Source organism: Talpa europaea (assembly GCF_964194135.1).
Source record: "Talpa europaea genome assembly, chromosome: 10".
NCBI lineage: Eukaryota > Metazoa > Chordata > Mammalia > Eulipotyphla > Talpidae > Talpa > Talpa europaea.
In genome coordinates, this window is record NC_140077.1 from 107,884,398 (window position 1) to 107,904,217 (window position 19,820).

The 19,820-nt window shown below is 44.2% G+C and overlaps 1 protein-coding gene across 1 annotated transcript in view; it reads right to left on the reverse strand.

Annotated features, from left to right (window-relative positions):
* The window catches only part of ARHGAP10 (Rho GTPase activating protein 10), a gene marked incomplete at both ends in the record, with an annotated part of 223,928 nt that overhangs the window by 130,481 nt on the left and 73,627 nt on the right, over positions 1-19,820 (reverse strand). The window contains 4 exons of the mRNA XM_084245750.1: positions 5,148-5,252; positions 7,060-7,170; positions 9,318-9,419; positions 17,028-17,099. Coding sequence (XP_084101876.1) covers positions 5,148-5,252; positions 7,060-7,170; positions 9,318-9,419; positions 17,028-17,099 — 390 coding nt within the window. The remainder of the gene's footprint in view (positions 1-5,147; positions 5,253-7,059; positions 7,171-9,317; positions 9,420-17,027; positions 17,100-19,820) is intronic.

Sequence of the window (19,820 nt, forward strand, 5' to 3'; positions counted from 1 at the left end):
TAAACATTAGATATTTCCCTCCATGGGATCAAAAGGTGCCTAAGTGTATGACTACAAGCAGAAAAGCAGGGAACAGAAATCACATGCTGGCAGTCTTTCCATTTTCATGTGTGTGCGAATCTTTAACATAAACGCAGGGACACAAAGCATGAGTGCAAGTCCGAGTGTTTCGGTGAACAAGTTTCAGAAGTTCCATCTTGATAACAATCCAACAAACCTGTAAATTTTTTCTGCACAATGTCAGTATTTGGATTTTTTTAAACAGGTGAATTTTTGCTACTGACAGCCAAAATAAAAAATCCCTACCACCACGTCCTGCGGTGTTACTAAATCTTAGATTTAAAAAAACATGTGGGGCCTCCCTGGTGGCGCAGGGGATTAAGCACCGCACTATGAAGCCATCCACAGCCTCTGCGGCATGAGTTCGATCCCCAGCCAGCCAGGGAGCTACCCACATGGCGCAGCAGACCTCTCCTGTCTCGCCCACTGCTCCCCTCAGCAGTGTATTTCAGTCAGTTTGCCTGTTCTGCTCCCCACTCTGTCTCTGGTGGATCCTCTCACCCCCCACATCTCTGTCCTGTGCCCCAGCTCTTGCATGCATAAAAATAAATAAATCCTTAAAAAAAAAAAAGCAGGTGACTGCATAGCTGTTTTACAGCTGTTTAGATGTCTTCCCTTGTGCAACGATGATAATAATAATGAGTTGATAATGAGCTGACTCATTATTATTGTTATCTAGGCACTAAGTTTAAGGATTTAGACCCAAAAAAAATTAGCTTCTTTGCAAACGCGTAAAGGAGTGTCATTTCTTCCAGGCCACGGCCATCGCCCTTGAAAACGAGGACTCTTTCCCGCAGCAGAGGGGCGAGGAGAGAGAGGCACTCACTACAAATAATGTCTGATATCTGAAAAGACAAATCACATTTCTGAAACCCCGGAGACGCGGGTGCCGATATCGCCGGGGAATGGCTGCCAGGGAAACGCTGCGCCCGGCGAGGTGACGAAATTACCCGGCGGCTGTGCTGAGTCAGCGCCCGCTCCCAGCCCTCCTGCTCCTCCACACTCAACAGTGATTGCATTAATACTGAAGAACTGCTGACGTGAAACTGCGGAGCGGGGCCGAGATGAAAAATGATCACTGAAATATCTACCTGTGAACGAGGTTACCAAGGGTCCAATAAGCACAAGTAGAAAGGCCGGGGATTTCAGGGAGATGAGATAAATGTAGATGATAAAGGAGAAAACATCTGCAGAGCCTTACACACCAGCTGAGAGGTTTTCAAAACTCTGTCTCTCTCCCAGGGGAACACACGGCTGCCCCAGAGGGCCTCACCTGCCGCAGCCAGACCCCTCACCTGCTCTCTCGCCGGTGTCAAGGGCGCGTCGGGCTCTTCTTAACCCTCATCTTATTCTCCGCCCTTGTCACCTTATTCCCTGCAACCCTCATGTCTTTACCTGTGTGAAATAATCACACACATATGTACCCACACGTATGCCAGATGCAGGAGCACACACCCTCTTGATGCCCCCAGTCCGCCAGTCCTCTCACTACTGACGCTGATGCCCACGTTGTCCTGGATGTGGCCTCAGGGCTCCGTGTAAGTGGTACCCATGCCTTTGGCCCCCTAATTCCCTGAGTAACCCCAAACATTAGCCCAGAAAGGTATCCTGGGTCCATCTTAGCCTTTCCTAGTCTAGTAGAATCTGCTGTTTCCCCGTGTCATTCCCCAAGTGCTCCCCATCAGGGAGGTGGTACAGTAAGAAATGGAGTGTGTCAGGTGCCAGGTGCACAGGTGACCAAGTCTGGAGATAGAATCAAGATAAAATTTGGCTGCCACCCAACCCCCGGCACAGCTACCTTCAGCTCCGCACAATCGTTGCCAACCTTTACCCCAGTTCATCATTTCATTGATCTTTTCTCACAACACAGCAACAAGATATCTGCACAGGTTCTGACATTCTTGACCATTCTTAGTATCTTGTTAGGAGTCTTTGTGAATCCCAAGATTTCTTACATCATAGACCCTTCCTTATAGTGTGTCTTTTTTTTTTTTTTAAAGATTTATTTTATTTATTTATTTATTTATTTATTTATTTATTTATTTATTTGTACAAGTACTGGGTACAGCAGAGGCACGGGAGGGTGAGAGAATTCACCAGAGCCAAAGCGGGGAGCGGAGCAGGCAGAAGGACCGAAGTACACTGCTGAGGGGAGCAGTGGGCGGCAGGAGAGGTCTGCACGCCATGCAGGACCCTCCTCCGGTGGCCAGGGAGCAGCTGGGGATCGAACCGGCACTGCAGAGGCTGCGGGCAGCTTTGCAACCCAGCGCTCAACTGCTGCGCCACCGGGGAGGCCCTTATAGTGTGTCTTAACCCACGTTCCTTTGCACACAAAGATACGAAAGTTAAAATTCATTTTTAGGATATCTTTCATTTTGATGCAATGCATATTCTTCTGGCAAACCAATTTTCTAGAAGCCATCTTGCTAATTTTTGCCTTCTATTTCCTTTCTCTTTGCAAAAGCTGAAGAGTGAGCAGCTACTTTTTACCATTGTAAAATACTACAAAGTTGACCACAATTTTCTATAGCAGAGAGCACAGCTAGCTGACTTTAAGATTTGGTTTTAACATTTGGGTATGTTTCCTTAAACTTGGAATTAAGTATATATGGCATAAAAAATGGCAACTGGGGGGTCTCCGCTGGTGGCGCAGCAGTTGAGCGCTGGGCTGCGAGGCTGCCTGCAGCCTCTGCAGCGCCGATTCTTTCCCCGGCTGCTGGCGAGGGTCCCACAAAAAAAAAAAATGGCAACTGGGTTTCTTCCTAGCAACATGTGGTTTTATGCAGTCAACAGGTTCCCTTTCATATACTAAAGCTGACATCACTGGCAAGGAGACCAGCAACCAAGACAGGCGTCAAGGAGGCTGCCCTGCCAGACAGCAGGTGACAGAGGAGCACAGGTCCCTGTGCCTCCTTGAATACACAGGCACCTGTCCCAAAACTAGCTCCGTGGACTTCTGACAAGGACTGAAATGTGACCACGCATACCCCAAAGCCTTTTCCAGAAGAACACTTTCCAATCAAGTGACACGTTGAGAAGGAAAACTCACCACCTCATAATCAAAATCACACAGAGGTGCCGGCTGATAACCAGGTCCATCTCGGTCCCTTTACCCAAGGACCACTAGCCCGGAAAGGAATAAAGGATCACAGCAACTGTGGACAGCAACGCACAGCGCATGTGCACAAAACACGAGGAGGGAACGCCAGTGAACCAGGAGCCCATGTGTGGAGAAAAGCCAAAGGAGACAGACAGGCAAGATGAAGATCACTATGTTTAAAATATCTTAAATCTAGGGCCTCCCTGGTGGCGCAAGGGGTTAAGACGCAAACTATGAAGCTATCCGCTTCTCTGCAGGATGAGGTAGATCCCCCGGCCAGCCAGGGAGCAACCCACATGGCGCAGCAGACCTCTCCTGACTCGCCTGCTGCCAGTGTACTTTGGTCAATCTGCCCGTTCTGTTCCCTGCTCTGTCTCTAGTGAATCATCTCACCCACCACACCTCTGGCCTGTGCCCCAGCTCTTGTATCCATCAATAAATATTTTTTAAAAGTCTTAAATCTACAGTGAAGTGCTCTTCCGTCTGCTTCCGACAGAGAGGACTTAGAAATGGGATAACAAACTAATAGCTTACATCTGTGTGTATAAAAGAGCAAAAAATGAGCAAATCCTAAGTGCTCTGGGGGGCAAGAGGGGAGTTGTAACTATGAGGTGATGGACATTAAGGTGATCATTTTGCAATCTTTGTGTATCAAGTCACTACTCTGGACCCCTTAAACTTAACAATGTGGTATTCAATTATGGATCAGTAAAAGTAGAAAAATAAGCAAAACATTTCCCTGATGACAAGTGATGTTGAACATTTTTTCATATGTCTGTTGGCCATTTGCATTTCCTCTTCAGAGAAGTTTCTTTTTAGCTCTTCTGCCCATTTTTTGACTGGATTATTTTCTTTGTTGTTGCTGAGTCTTCTGGACCTACTAAACATAGAGCTTCCATATGATCCAGCAATTCCACTCCTAGGTATTTACCCAAAGGACACAGAAACATCCATTCCAAAGAGCACCTGCACCCCTATGTTTATAGCAGCACTGTTTACAATAGCTAAGCTTTGGAAACAACCCAAATGCCCAAAAATAGATGACTGGATCAAGAAGATGTGGTACATATATACCATGGAATATTACTCAGCATTCAAAAAAGATAAACACATGCCATTTGCAGCAACATGGATGGCGCTGGAAGGGATCATGCTCAGCGAAATAAGCCAAAAAGAAAAAGAAAAATACCGGATGGTCTCACTCATAGCAGGAATCTAGAAAACTTAAATAAGGGACCAGGAAAATGAATATAAGAAAGTGAAAATCAAAATCAACAAAAAACTATGAACCAGAGACACTTTTTGGGGGATGGGGGGCGGGAGGGGAAGGATTGGGGTCAGAATGGGGCGTTTGCAATTGTATGGGAGAATATAAAAATAAAATTTAATATTTTAAAAAAAAAAAGAAAAGAAAAATAAGCAAAACAGTGCAATCTTGATTATCCATAATGGGGCCTCCCTGGTGGCAGGCAGTTGAGCACAGCGCTGTGAAGCTGTCCACAGCCTCTGCAGTGCTGGTTCAATCCCGGCAGGCCAGGGAGATACCCACATAGCGCGGCAGACCTCTCCTGGCTCGCCCGCTGCTCCCCTCAGCAGTGTACTTCATCTGTCTGCCTGTTCTGTTCCCTGCTCTGTCTCTGGTGAATCCTTTCACCCTCCCGCACACTGGCATGCACCCCAGCTCTTGTATAAATAAATAAACCTTAAAAAAAAATCCATAGTGACTTTTTTAAAACAAAGGCATGGAAAATAAACTGCAAAAAATAAAATGATTTTTTGAAAAAGAGCCACCAGGTGGCAGAATTTCCCGAGTTTCACCTACGGGGAGAGACGCCTGTTACAAGAACTGACCAGAAGGTGGCACCATCGGCTCAGTTTCTAGGCACCGCCAGATGCCGCTTGGCCTGCGCTTAAGGCTTTTCACAGACCCAATCAATAACCCACATCTCAGCTGTCTTCCCGAACCAGAAAGCTCTCCTCTGCTTACGTTCTGAATGTTGATCTGCAGTTCCATTTTGTAGTGATTGAAGTCTTTGGCAAGTTCATGGCCCTGATGGTAGAAAGTAAACATTCCCTGAAAAAATGACAGCATCTAAGACAAAGGAGAAAACGCAACATTAGCACAGGTGAAAAATATTAGGAGGGGAAATAGTAATAAAAGCAGCCACGTATTTTCCTCATTTCAGGGCAAGCCTTCGAAAGTGAAATAATGAAAAGGAAGTCACCAGAATTAAACACAAATGCCTATTACTTACTAACTGCTCTTTATTTTAAAAGTGAAAGATTTTGATAGTTTTCCTTAAATGCCAGGACAGCTTTTATAAGAGAAATGGAATTCTTTATAGCCCATTTGCCCTTTGTGGTGAAGAGAATTTCTATACTCGTTTATAATTGAGACTTTCCCACCGTGGACCAATCAACACAGAATGTCGGGAAAGTAAAAATCACAGATTAAAAAAGCTAAAGGCATCTTCTGATGGCCGCCTGCACAAGTGTGTCTTCCCTGTTGACAAGGGCATTTGGCGAGGGGGGCAGAGGTATCGGCAGGCCTGTAATTAAGCCCTGATTTTCCTGCCACCACCAGCCCGCCCATCTCTTGATTAGTGGGCAGCGGCTTCTATACCGCCTGGAAGTAAACCCAGAGATGTGGTCTGCAGGGCAAGGTAAGGAAGCCCTGGGGCCCTATCTTATCCCGGCCACACAGCCCCGTAGTGAGGAGCAGGGACACTTGTCAAAGGGCCGTCCAGGGTCAATCCCAACTTCAGCCACCTTACGAGACCTCGGGCCAATGACAGAGTTTCTCCCCTTCTGTGTCCTCATGTGCTGCGTGGGAGAATGAAACCCCCCAGGATGAGTGGGCGGGGAACAAAGTGTGAGCACAGCAGGTGCCGACATCAGAGATGTGGCGAGGACTGAGCAGGTAAATGCTCCAAAAGAGCCAGTCAGGATTTCAATTTTCAATAAAAAGAAAACTTTAAAGAGAGTCAATGTTATCCTCTAGTTGTTTGATTCAGATTAATTCTATGGCTCCAACTGCAACAGACTTTGGTGAACACTAATTTTTAATCAGGCCATTAACTGACGGTTTTGTTTCTCAAAATCATCCCACAGCGGGCGAAGTGCGCGCACAGGAGACTAGTTCAATGAAGCACGTGCTTTAAAGATCACATTCCAAAAAGTGTCTTAAAAAAATGAAGATGAATCTGGAGATGCAGGAGTTCCCCACTTCTGTTATTTTAGCCAAAACAATATAAAAATACCTTTTACACTTTGATTCAGAAATAGAATCATAGATTTACATTAACATATAAAAACTGAAGTTATTAGAATAAATGTAAACACAAACAAAAATATTGAGTTTCTAAAATCACTATACAGAAATGCCAGAGCAATTCACCAACCAGCTTCAACTGTTCCACACGAGGTGGGTTGCTACAAGCATCGTGCATTAGAAATAATGTAATACCGATGGCTGCTGAAGTACTAAGATTTAAGTATCTTCAGAAAAACACTTAAGAGTCTCCCACACACCCTACCACTCTCACATTCCAATATAATTGCTTTCACAGGGAATTTGTTTGCAAGGTAGAGCTACAAGCAGGGTGGCAGAAACTGCACCTGAGTGCACTGTCCTCAAGACAGGGCAGCAAAAGGGAGAACAGCAGTTTCTGTTGCTCCACAAATGGATGGAGACCCACTGACAGAGGTGACCCCTAACCTCTGGCTAGCTGTGTCCCCTGACCTCTGGCTGACCGTGTCCACCCTGTACAATGGATGGCGTGTTGCTTCATGCATCAGCTGTCACCCTGAGGTCTCCAGCCACCTTAAATTGGATCTGGAAAGACATTTCTATTATATCACATAAATCTACAAGCACAACCACCTGCTGTCATACTTACAGGTTCCACAAACTCAAACTTCTTCCTCTCTTGGATTTCCTGAAGCTTACACACATACTCAAGAGACAGTTCATAGAAGTGCTTCCGGTTCTGCTCCACTTGGATATCTGCCTATTAAAGATAATTGAGCTTGGTCAAGACTACAGTCCACAGGCTTTTCCCAGAAGAGGTCCCAGAGAATCTTTAATTAGAAAGGAAATGGGAGAGGCTCCTCAGAGAACCACAGGGAAGGAATTCTCATCCTAAACACTCCTCGTCCAAGGCTTCCTGTAATCATTTTCCTTATGTAGCTAATTTACTTTTTAAAGAACTGAGCTAGATATCTCTCCAACTCCATCATACTAATGACAGTGAGCACATGCAAAGATGCTCTACATCACTGATCGTTAGGGAAATGCAAATCCAAACCGGAAGGTACCACCTCACGTCCATGAGAATGGTTACTACCCAAAAAGACAAAAAATGAAAAACCAGAAAACAACAAATGCCAGCAAGGATGTGGAGAAAATGGAACTCTTGTGCACTATTGGTGGGAACATGAAATGATGCGCAGGGGTGGGGGGCGGCGTGAACTGAGGTGCAGGGTGACTGGCACTAAGGCAGCAGGTGAGGTGTGCATGCGGACACTCGGCTGAAGAGGTGTGACTGGTCCTCCTGTACATGGCTATAAACCAAGTTAGCTCAATAGAATAAATTAAAATTAAAAAAAGGTTCTGCCTGAGTATGACCTTTAGAATGAGATACCTAATTAGAGTGAAGAAGACATGGAAATGTGCTCAGAGATGGAAACCCCCTCAGGGTGCCAGGAAACAGAGTAAGGACAGTGGTAGGAGAACCGCTGTCAAAAGGAGATCCACAAAAGCAACAGCTGTCACTTCAAAACTAACCAAGGGTAAGGGGTGGGGAAGCCTCTGTAACAAGCGCGTGGCGTTCCACATGATGTGCCACGAGGAGAGGACGGTGGCCTTCCTAGCTACAGTATTGTGGTCAGGATTAAGTGAGATAAAAGCTTCTTTCTTCCATATGATCTTTCAAATGTCATCCAAATGTCAGTCAAAGGCATCAGACAATAAAAAATGAGACACACAGAAAATGTCAGAATGACCTTAGGCTCAAAAGCCAAAAGCTGCCATTTAAATGCGGGTTTAGGGCCTTCCTGGTGGTGCAATGGGTTAAGATGCAACCTATGAAGCTGTTTGCAGCCTCTGCAGCATCAGTTGAATCCCAGGCCAGGGAGCAACCCACATGGCGCAGCAGACCTCTCCTGACTCACCCACTGCTCCCCTCAGCAGTGTACTTTGGTCAATCTGCCTGTTCTGTTCCCCACTCTGTCTCTGGTGAATCCTCTCACCCCCACCCCCATACATACACACCCCTCAGGGCCTGTGCCCCAGCTCTTGTATGCATAAATAAACAAATTTTTAAAAATAAATAAATAGATAAATAAATAAATAAATAAATGCAGGCTTACAGTCCAATTTTGCTGGCACCATTTTGGCACCTCAGCAAGTACACATAACAGTGGCACCTTAACCCCAGATTTCTTACATGTTTAAAACTAAACACGTAAGAAAAAGAAAATCACACTTTTGTGGGATGAGTCAAAATCAAACAGCTGCAAACAACGTTCGTTGTAATGGAAGCATATGTTCTCCACTGTGAACCGATGAGTTTCCAGTCAAGTGAGTGAGAAAAAACAAGTGGCAGGGAATTTAGGAGACAGAAAGAGAAAATGAGAGAGAAGATAAAAATTCCTTTCTCCTTACATACAGCTCCTCCAAAGCAAATAAGTCTACTAACACAAATAAAACATGTTCTTTCCAATGGAGCTGAACTTCCAGAATCTGTAGCGTTAAATAAGATTAATGCTGCCTTCACATAAAAGCAAAATGGTATATAAGCCTATTAAATTCAATTAATTTCTTCAAGAAACCTTGAAAGCCAATTAATGAATCTATTCATGAAAATAATATATCTGTTCTTCAGTAATGATGGTTAAAATAATTGTTCCTGTGAAAATATACTCAAAAATTTCAGTACCATGAATTCCTATTGAATTAATCACTGTAAGATGTATTATTTCCTGTCTTATTTGACAAGAGCTCTTTTTTCTTAACTCATGATGTTACCTGTTGATTTTTTTTTCAATCTCTAATAATTCCAGATGAAAAGTTTTCAAAAGAAAAGCACATACATAAAAAAAAAGTCTCTGTATTGTTTATTAAACTTCACAATTAAAGGAAAAATAAAAACAATACCTCTTGCAAATGTGAGTCTTTCTTTTTTGCTGATAAAGTCAAATGTTTATCAATGAGGCTATAGTTCTTTTCTGTTTCTTTGTCAAACTTCTTTTTTTCTTCCTGCAAATTAGAAAAACACAGACAACTATGATTAAATGGGAAAAAAATGTATTCACATAGTTAATCCACTGGGAAGCTCAAAATATGAAAAACAGCTGAAAATAAAAGAAAGTACCTATGAAGTTATCTGAAATGTCTCTCTGCACCTACCAATGTCTCCTATCAAATGTCTCCTGCCTATCAATCATCCTGAGGGGAGCAGGATTGAAGAGCCATTTTTCTTCAAGGGGCTTTTCCCCAAGCCTGTTAGTTTTCTTCATTCTGTGTAAGTTTTGGGGGAAAAAAACATTTACCAAGGCAGATTCCTGGTTCTCTTTCTGAAATGAGCAGGGATTTTTTTTTTTTTATTTGTTCATTCTTAGATCTCTTTAACATAAAATTCTGTGATCCTACAATTCACCTATTATGGGAAAACAGTTACACTTATCTTGAAACACCAGCATTTTACTTTATGCCCTTAGGTTTCAGTGGCAGCTATTTAAAAATGTTTAAAGCACTAATATATGGTTAATCTCCTTCCTGTTCATCATTATGCTCTTCACCAAATATTTTAAGAACAGAAAATAAACTAAGACGAACATATAACTGTGACTTCAAACTGTTTTAAAAAGTTGATGCACTCCTGAAACTTACATGTCATACTGCAATGTTACTTGGATTAAAAAACAGAAAAGTAAGTTAAAAGTTGCCCTTCCAGACTGCATGCTGGATGAGGCGTTGGAGACTCCAGTTCTAGTCCTGCCACGTGGCCAGCACACTCCACACAACTGCTACAAAGCAAGGTCCTACAGTAAAAAACATTCCTGGTCTTCATCGATGACTTACCAGGAACACTGAAAACATTTTCACTCATTGGATTTCATCTGAATCACAGGGCAGGACAAAAGAAGCAGTGAGGACAACATGGGCATCAGAACACCCAGCGTGCTCAGCAACAGTGGGGGATGTAAATGGCACGTGGGGTCAAATTAGGTATGAATGAAAGGGGTGACCTCAAGGCTTTGTGAAAAAAGAATTTCGCCAAGAAGCAATACTACACCCATCAGCGAGAGTGGAAATCCATCTTCTTGTGCTGGTGCGTGGCAGCCAACCGCTGTGCTTGGTCTTCAAATCTTAGACTTAGATATAACTCTTCTTCCTGCATTTGCTCTCAGTTGCCACCACAGAATCGTATTCTGTGTCCTCGTGTACAAATGCCTTTTTGTGCTGAAATAATAGGAATTCTAAAAGGACGATGTCCAATGAGCATTCAATAAAGAATGGCGCGCTTTTTCTTCCACAACACACACACACACACACACACACACACACACGATAGGGATGGATACAGCTCTATGTATGCATGTCTACATATGCTCTATGTATGCGTGTCTATGTCCATCTAGATAGGCACATGTAAATAAACAGATACATAAAATAGAGCAACGTGAGAGAAAAAGCTCTATTAAGGGCCAAATTTTTATAAAATAGTATTACAAACTCAAGCGAATCTGAGGCAGACAGTAATACAATTCATGAAGCAAACTGGAAGTAGAGTGCAGTGTAGGAGGGAGAGGACAGACAGCCTGAATCTAACTCAAGATGGGGGTGGCCATAAACCACTCCAGCAGATTTTTGCCACGTGGAAATACAGACCTGGTATCCAGGCCACACATGTCCACCAATTTTTTGGGAACAGCTGAAAAATCCAATTATTTTTAAATGATGGCAGCATTTTTTTTTATGTAATATAAGCAAGTCAAACAAATTTATGTTTACAGATTAAATATGAGTCACAGGAAGCTAGTTTTTAACCTCTTATAAAACTCACACATGCAAAAAAAAAATAGTAAGAAAGTGAAAGATAAAGTACTAAAGCTATGACTCAAAATAGCATTAAGTGGCCAAATAAAATGCACACTATACAAATGGTAACGGAAATTCATCAACCTAAAATAAAAACTTAAATAATTAGGTGTCAGGAATGCATTAGAAAATAGGTATTTATTTCCTGAAAGGTGTTACCACAAAAAAAAAAAGAAAAAACTGAGTCAAAAATAATATTAAACACTGGTGCTGGTATAACTGGTTAACTATTTGGAAATAGAAGCACCATATCATATATCAAAATTAACTCCAGATGAACTGAAAGGGTGCCAAGTAAAAAATGCAGCCATAAAAAAGAGAAAATTTTCATCCAATCTAAGAATAGAAAAGGGCCTTCTAAGCAAAAAGAAGAAAAAAAAAAAGAAATGAAGAGTCATAAGGAGTTCCGGATATCAAAAAACACAAAAGCTATGTATGCGTACATACACAAAATAAGCTACAAAGCAAACAGCAAAGCAAGGAGGAACTGCAACTGATATCTAAGAAAAGCAAATGTTCTGAACACCAAAACCATTCTTTATTAAGCAACTTTCTGCTAAAATCACACGTTAATACTTCCATGAGAAAACAAAGACTTCAGAACAGCTTGAACGTAACCGTGAGTCATCCATTTTCCTGGAGTACAAGAATTTTTCGTGTTTTGAAAGAGGGGGTTGGCTTTTAAGATACCAAGTGACCTTTTTCTTAATTTTCAGTATTTTATAAATTTTCTAGAATGAGGAAATAAAAACTTGTTTTCAAATGTAAACATTAAATATCAAACTATAAAAATGATCCCTGAAAGTCTTATAAACACGAGCTTACTTTATAATCCCTCTGCCCTTTCTATTTCAGTAAAGCAGGGGGGTAATCCCACATGTACAAGAAACAAGATTCAAGCCACAGCAGCACACGGGTAACCTGCGCTGTCTGTCTAAGCCAAATAAAATGTACACTACACAAAATGGTAACGGACCCCAGCAGGGCCCAACCTCGCGCTCCCCCCTCCTACCATCACACCAGTCAAGGGAAAGGCGCCCTCATCTGCAGTCTCTCCTGCACCAAGCATCACTCCTACCTGGCACTTCATTTGCCCTATCCAAACCCCAGTCCCCACTAGCCTTTTAGCTGCTTTGCCTCTCCAAAGAGATGGGAATTGGGCTTTTATCCCCGCAGAAAGGAGCACCTGTGTCTACACCCTGAAGGTGAGTCGGGGAGGAAGCCTTGGCTGCCGCAGTGCCGACCCTGGCAGACCGCCACCACCAGCTCTGGGACAGGTGGCTCCAGAGTCACCTATCCACGTCCTCGGCATTATGCGGGCAGCATGGTCACCAGGCCAAGTGTGCTGGCAGCTCACCCACCTGCAGACAGTGGACGTGAACCTCAGCAATTCCTGCTCGGCCAGCTGACAGGGAGCAAGCCAGAAACAGAATCACAAAATAAGTGCACCTTTGCACGCCAGGTCCGACGTCAGAGAGCTGGAATCCATGATGGGATTCACTGAATCCTCCCGGGGACATTCTGGCACAGGTGCTGCTGGTCTCATCTTACAGCTCAGGAGCCTGAGACTTGGAGCTTTTAAATAACTTGCTCCAAATCCCATAGGCAGATAAAGGGCAGAAAAAGGATTCAAACCAGGAAGAATCAGGTCTTCCCAAAACACCATTCTGACCTGAGCTGGCAGCCCAGGGAATGTTCTGGGGCACCTATGCTGGCCCCAGGAGGGTATTTTTCACAGACTATTTTTCTTGCCTTTGAACTTGGCATCTCCCCACAGAGCTGCCAACTTCCTGAAGGCCAGTCAGTGTCTTCACAGACTGAGGTAGCCCAGGGCCTGCCACACTCTGTCCTACGATCGGCACAGGTGGGTGATTACTAACACCAGAGGACTCTAATCAAATCGATACCTCGTCTTTGCTTTATCAACCATAACTTAATATGAGAATTTATTGAGAGAGAGAAGATTTTCACCCACATTTTGCCACCTCTAACAGAATCTTGGAGAGTCCATTTTCATTAAACATTTAGTCATAAGAATTATAAACTTAGAATTATACAAGAAAGTTGGGGTAAGAGTCTGCTAGTGCCTGAGGTGAGAAGTTATAATACATGACATGAACACTTTTTTCCACTTTCTGATTAAATTTTTGACCAAATGACAACTACTCTTGACAAAACAGCAGTTACATATCATCACTCTAGCTTAGGGGGTTCTGTTATCAAAACAACACTGTGGGCCTCTCTGGTGGCGCAAGGGGTTAAGCACTGCACTATGAAGAAATCGGCAGCCTCCGCAGCATGAGTTCGATGCCCGCCTGGCCAGGGAGCAACCCACATGGCACAGCAGACCTCTCCTGTCTTGCCCACTGCTCAATCGGCCTGTTCTGTTCCCCACTGTCTCTGGTGAATCTTCTCACCCCCCACATCTCTGGTGTGTACCCCAGCTCTTGTATGCATAAATAAATAAATCTTAAAAAAAAAAAAAACCAACACTGTCCTGTAACATTCCGCAGGTTCAGGTTGGCAGGTGGGCTGCAGGCAGCGTCACCGTCTGCCATCTGCATGCTGCTGCTTGAAGCCACATTTTCACTGATATTTGCTCAAGCATCTGAAAAAGCAACTTTAAATCCTCCACTGTGACTAAGTTTCAGTATTTCTCTGAGCTTTTACTCAACATATTTGGCTCCTATTTGCTCGGTACCTGTATTAATCTCCTGCAGCTGAGTCAACGTTTACTGAGCCGGACTTGGGAACACATGACAAGCTCCCAGGGAAGGGAAGCGCTTCCAGGGGTGAGAGCGGAGCTGGGCCTAGACAGGGCTCATGGCGACTCGCTCTGATGCGGCAGGCACACACCTGCGTCCTGCAATGGGAGGCTGGGACCTTTCAAACAGAGATCAGAAGCTGGGCAAGCAGCTAGGAAAATCAATAGTCCCTGCAGAGCAGAGGCGGAAGGCAAACCAAACAGACACGACTGAAGGAGAACATCTCCACACAGAAGCCAGAGGAAAGAATGCCAAGGGGGTGAGTTAAAAAAATCCAAGCTACACAAACCACCTACCAGCTCAGATTACGTTAAAACCACAAGTTACATGGTGTCACTGGGATTCTGGAAAGTGGAGAAATCAAGAGTAAATGAAACCAAAAGAGCTTCGGTTTAAATAAGGCTAAGGGTGGGGCATGCTCAGCTGGGGAAAAGGCGAAAGAGAAGCTAAAATGTCCACACTGTGTCTGAAAAACTGCTGCTGTCGTCAACTTTTGAAGACCTTTTTTCCTAATCCCTACAAGAAAATGTGGCTATGCTGATTCAGAAAGGATATATAACCTAAGAAAATAGTTATTTTTATGCACCCCATATAAGTAGATTAACCAGAGGAACAAGAACTTGTGTCCGCCAAACTGTGATGAAATGCTGAGAAGCACAGATGGAGAGAAAGTACTCAAATACCAGATGACAAATATTTGCCTGAAAAATAATTTTCTCCAATTATTGGTTTAATAGGTTATTTATTAAGTTCCTTAGAGACTAAGGCAGGGTAGAGGATGGGAGACTGTAGAAAATGAAGAAAGGAAGCCTCGTCTTTTAAAGATTTAACAACCTAATGAAAGACAGAGATGTCTGTATATTACTTTATAGCCTAGCAAACCACCCCGATCTACTGTTTATTATAACAGACAAAACTGTGAGTTGAAAAATAAAAAAGGCTTCTTCCTGTGACCCACTACCACTGGCCTCCTCAAAGGTAACATCAGCAGGTGAGACAGCCAACATAAATACTACCTGAGCAAGAATATCAGAGAGGGCCTTCCCGGTGGCGCAGCGGTTGAGCACTGGGTTGTGAAGCTGCCCGCAGCCTCTGCAGCACCAGTTCGATCCCCGGCTGCTCCCCGGCCACTGGAGGAGGGTCCCACATGGCGCGCAGACCTCTCCTGCCACCCGCTGCTCCCCTCAGCAGTGTCCTTCGGTCCTTCTGCCTGCTCTGCTCCCCGCTCTGGCTCTGGTGAATTCTCTCACCCTCCCGACTGTACCCAGTGCTTGTATAAATAAATCTTTAAAAAAATAAAATAAAAAATAAAAATAAAAATAAATTTTAAAAAAAGAGTATCAGAGAAATCCTTCATAAGACTTGAAGCCAGAAGTACAGAGGTGAAGTGAAGAAATGGGTCGTCAGGATAGAATCTGGCCAAGGCACATACTAAAATTATGAAAATAATATTGACTTTTAATGTGGCAACTTATTTGCCAGTTACTTCACAGGATATACTCTGAACAGATACAATATCAAAAGTTTGCAGGTATGGGGAGCAGGGGAGAATCAGGATGAGAAATTTGTAAAAACCCGGTAGAAGAGATGATAAATAAGAAGAAAATATACTTAAGTCACCTGATTTTTCCCTTCCATGTTAAAAGTCTTTACCCACCATCATCCAATTTAAAATAAACAAGTAGACTTTGTTTTCTAGCAATGAAATGTTAAAAGAACCAAGATGTTCAAACTTTAATCAGCTTGAGGAGACAAGATCACAGCAAACAGAATCATAAAACCAGAAGAGGGCCAAGCCCCAAGTCCTCCATTTTATGGGCAAGGCACTAAAGACAAAGACATGCTCCAGGTCACGGATGTGAAACCAGAAATCCAACGTGGTGCTGCGAAGCCAGAGCTTCTTGCAGCTCAGCGAGCAATCCCGAGAAAGGGACTTGGAGTACATGGCACCCCATGTGGCATCCCCTCAAAGCACAGCCCTCCTAAAAACTGTGAAATATTATGCTGCAAAGAAATGTGTAATAAGCTAACAAGCTCCTTAAAGGAGAACGGATCCCCAAACTAGCAACTACCCCACTGGCTCCTTCACGGTCCACCTGGGTCCCTACAGCCTTCCAGGCCACAGTGGGTTTTTGCACAAGAGGATTTTAATAGTGTGTTTAGGAAAATAAAGAAAAAGACATCAAATCCCCAACCATGTGCGGAGAAAACCGCAAATCTAAATGCTCTTTCCTTTAAAACTGACACTATTCTCTTCCCTTTGGGCCAAGTCCCCACCACATGAAAGCTGCTTCATTCCTTGAGAACATACACAAAATGCAGGAAAAGTGGGTGGAAATTATTTCTCTGGGACCATTTCAAAGCTCAGTTTGCAAACTTTGGAAAATGCTAAATATATCCCAGGCTCCCTGTGGCAGCGCTGACTACACTGTTCCCGGAAGTCCTGGCTGAATCCCAGATCCAGGAGTGCAGACTGGGGTTCTCTCCTCTGGGAATCCCCAGCTCCCGATACAATACTGGCATGGGACGAAAGCTCAGTATCTTTATCTCTCTGCAGGAAATGACAGCCCGATAATCTCATCCTCTCTTCCTCCTTTCAGTGGCATCATGAGGCAGCATCATTTCTAATCTTAAACCCTCGTACCTGCCCCACAAGCCCACAAAGCCGAGGCGTGCAAGGCAGGACCTGCACTCCCCGCAGAGATGAAGGGCTTGGACTCTGAGTCAATGTGTTGTTTGGTTAAGAAGACTGTTCAAACTCGACTGGTTAGGAGCAGCCAAAGACCATTACTGGAGGGTTTACCACGCTGCCCAGGTGTTTGTGTTTTGTTTTCAATGGCACATCCCCCAAAGAGGAAAAAGCCCACTGAAAACATAAAACAACAGATGGTTCACTCTGGCATCTCCTTCGAGCTGCCAAATGGGAATCACGTGCACGCAGAAGCGGCAGAGGCGGCTGCACGTTCTGTTTACAAGTGCACTCAAATGAGACACCAACCTTCACAGCTCCGAGTTGCTCTTTTCTGAATTTCTCCAAGGGTTTAATCAGGGTTTCGGTGACACTCAGTGCCTGGAGAATAAGAGTGATAACAAAAGAGCATGGTGTTAGGTTTCCAAAAAGGAAAAAATTAGTATTTTATTTCCCCCTTCCACCCCACCCAGGACTAAAACGAACCACAGATTTAACAGCTTTGTTTCCCTCTGCCAATGCAACCATTAAATCACTTGGAATTTATTAACACACTAGCTGTCCATAAATATTTTTAGGGATGAGGGTGTGAGGCAAAGCACCAGTGAAATGGGCCACACGGTCCCAACCCAGCTCCTGCAGGGAAGTAGCCAGAGCGGTCTGCAAACAAAGGGTGATCGGGGGCATGAACAGAACCTTCTGTTGGAGAGTTTTTTTCTTCCACCCCCTCCTCACAAATTTAAAAGTCAATTGCATTCCATGATGGATAATCAGACTACATTATGTGAAGGACGAGGCCTGCCAGAAGACTGTTCAAACTCGATCTGGTTAGGAAATACAGTACGTCTGCCCTTCCCGACTGAAAATTCCTCCGAGGGATCTGAGGTCTGTCCGCCAAGCTCACTGAGTCGCCGAGTGGCCATGCTGGCCAACAGTGCTTAAGGGTTGGTGGACACGATGGGCCACGCACACTCTAAGCACATGCCAAGCACACACCAAGTACCCCGTTCATTCTTCAGGGCTGCTTGGGGGTGGGGGCGGGGGTTGTTTCACAGCAGGATATACAACCAGCAGTGCAGAAAATGCTAAGAAAAAATGCGGGGGAGGGGGTCGTGACCTCAGGAGAAAGCCTTTACCACCGTGTGCTGCTGCTCCATCCAAGGGTTTTCTCACATTCCACTTCCAAGAGACAAGAAATGTCCAGAATGGGAAAGGAAACCTCAAAACACCTCACAATCACGTGCAGTCTGACTTTTTACAAAAAAGTCCCCAGAAATCCAAACTTAAAACTATAAAAATCAATGACTTGGACTAGAAAACGATTCTAAATGTAACCAAAGGTTCTTTTGCAGCGTTGATTCCATAAGGGCTTCTCCCACAGAGACGGTGACACAGGGGGTCCTGAACCAAGTGCTTACACCCAAAAGCAGGTGCACAGAGTTTGAATTCACCACCCCTGGCCAGCAACGGGGTGGTCCTCACTCCCACCCGACAACCTGCTGCTTGGGTGTGTAATGGCTGAGGCAACAGCGATAAGAAGAAAGAATTAAGAGCAAATCAAGGAAAAAGGATCATCTTCAACATGTTGATTTTATCCTCTCTCGGGGTCGACCAGGTGACCGACAACGAGGACAAGCCAAAAAAGAGGAAGGACCAAGCAGGACAGTCCAGGAATCCCAACTACCCAAAACTACATGCCGTCCCTGGTCCTTTTGAGAAAGCAGTTGTGAGAGGTTCTAGCACACATTCTAGAAGTGACACAAATTGACATACACGTCTCAGATAATTTAAGCCACATCCGGTGGGAACCAGTGTCACTGCCCAAGCTCCCCTGTGTGGATCCAGGCTTCTTGGAGGTCCTGGATTAACCTACATGTAATACAGCTTCCGTGGAGGCTGGCAAATGCCAGGGAAGAGGGTCAAATATAGACAATGAAAGAACCATTGCAGTCAGCGGGCAGAACACACCCACGGCAGGGCCACAGGCCCTTTGAGATGGGGAGCAATTTATGAAGATAGGCATCTGCCTTGACGGGAGGTTTTCTCTAGCAACCAGGGATGAGGGAGCAGTGGGGTGTGTCTCCCTGAGAGTATTTCCAAGAGATGCCAACACATCAGAGTAATAGGACAATCAGGGGCAGCACTGGGGAGCCACCCAGAGGTGGCAGCCATCTGGGTAAGAGAATTTCTGAAGGGGGTAAGGCAGAGCTGAACCTCCATCAGGGCCCAGGAGTTCTCCAGGCAAAGGTCAAAAGTGACAGGAAAGGGCTCATGAGGAGAGGGGCAACAGCAGCCTCAGGAGAGCACACTATGGAGAAGTCACTGGCACTAAAGCAGCTGAGAAGGCCGGCTGAAGAGATGGGATGAGTAGCACTCACCCTCAGGACGGGACCTAGGAAATGCTCGGTAAATGCTAGATAGAGACCCCGCTAACATGGATATAGGGAGGCCTTTTCTAATACGCACCCTAAAACTCCATACTCTGGGGAAAGCACTGCCCTTCAAAAAAGGACCAGGCCCCAAAGAATACACAAGAGCAACTGCAGTCACCCAGGTGGTTAGGGGAGTCGACCCGCAGAGGTCATAAAAAGGAGCAGCGGGTCCCAGATCCTCAAATTCAACTAACAATAGTTCAGTGATTGAATACACGAATTTAGAATTTGCTAATAAATAAAAATCTGCATATGAATGGACCTTCATAATTCACACCCAAATTTTCCAAGGGTAGACTATATTTGTCATTAAATCCAATGCAATATCCAGCTGACTTCCACAGACTGACACTAATATAGGAAAAATATAAGGGGGTTCTGCCTTAGTGTTTACAGGTCAATAAGCAATTTTCCAGAACAAGCAGTTGAGTTGTGGTAGATACGATTATATCCAATCTTTCATTTAAAAAAATCTTTTAATTAAGAAATTTGAAACTTAAAATTCATTATCATTTTTCTTCTTCAAGAAAAGCCTGATGTTGCAACTTCTGAACTGAATCTTAGTCTTCTTAAGAACAAAATGATGAAGCTGATACTATCTGCTCCAGTAAGGCACTGTTGAATGAGCAACATGGATAGTTTTTCTTTTGGGGGGACTCCATGTGATCTC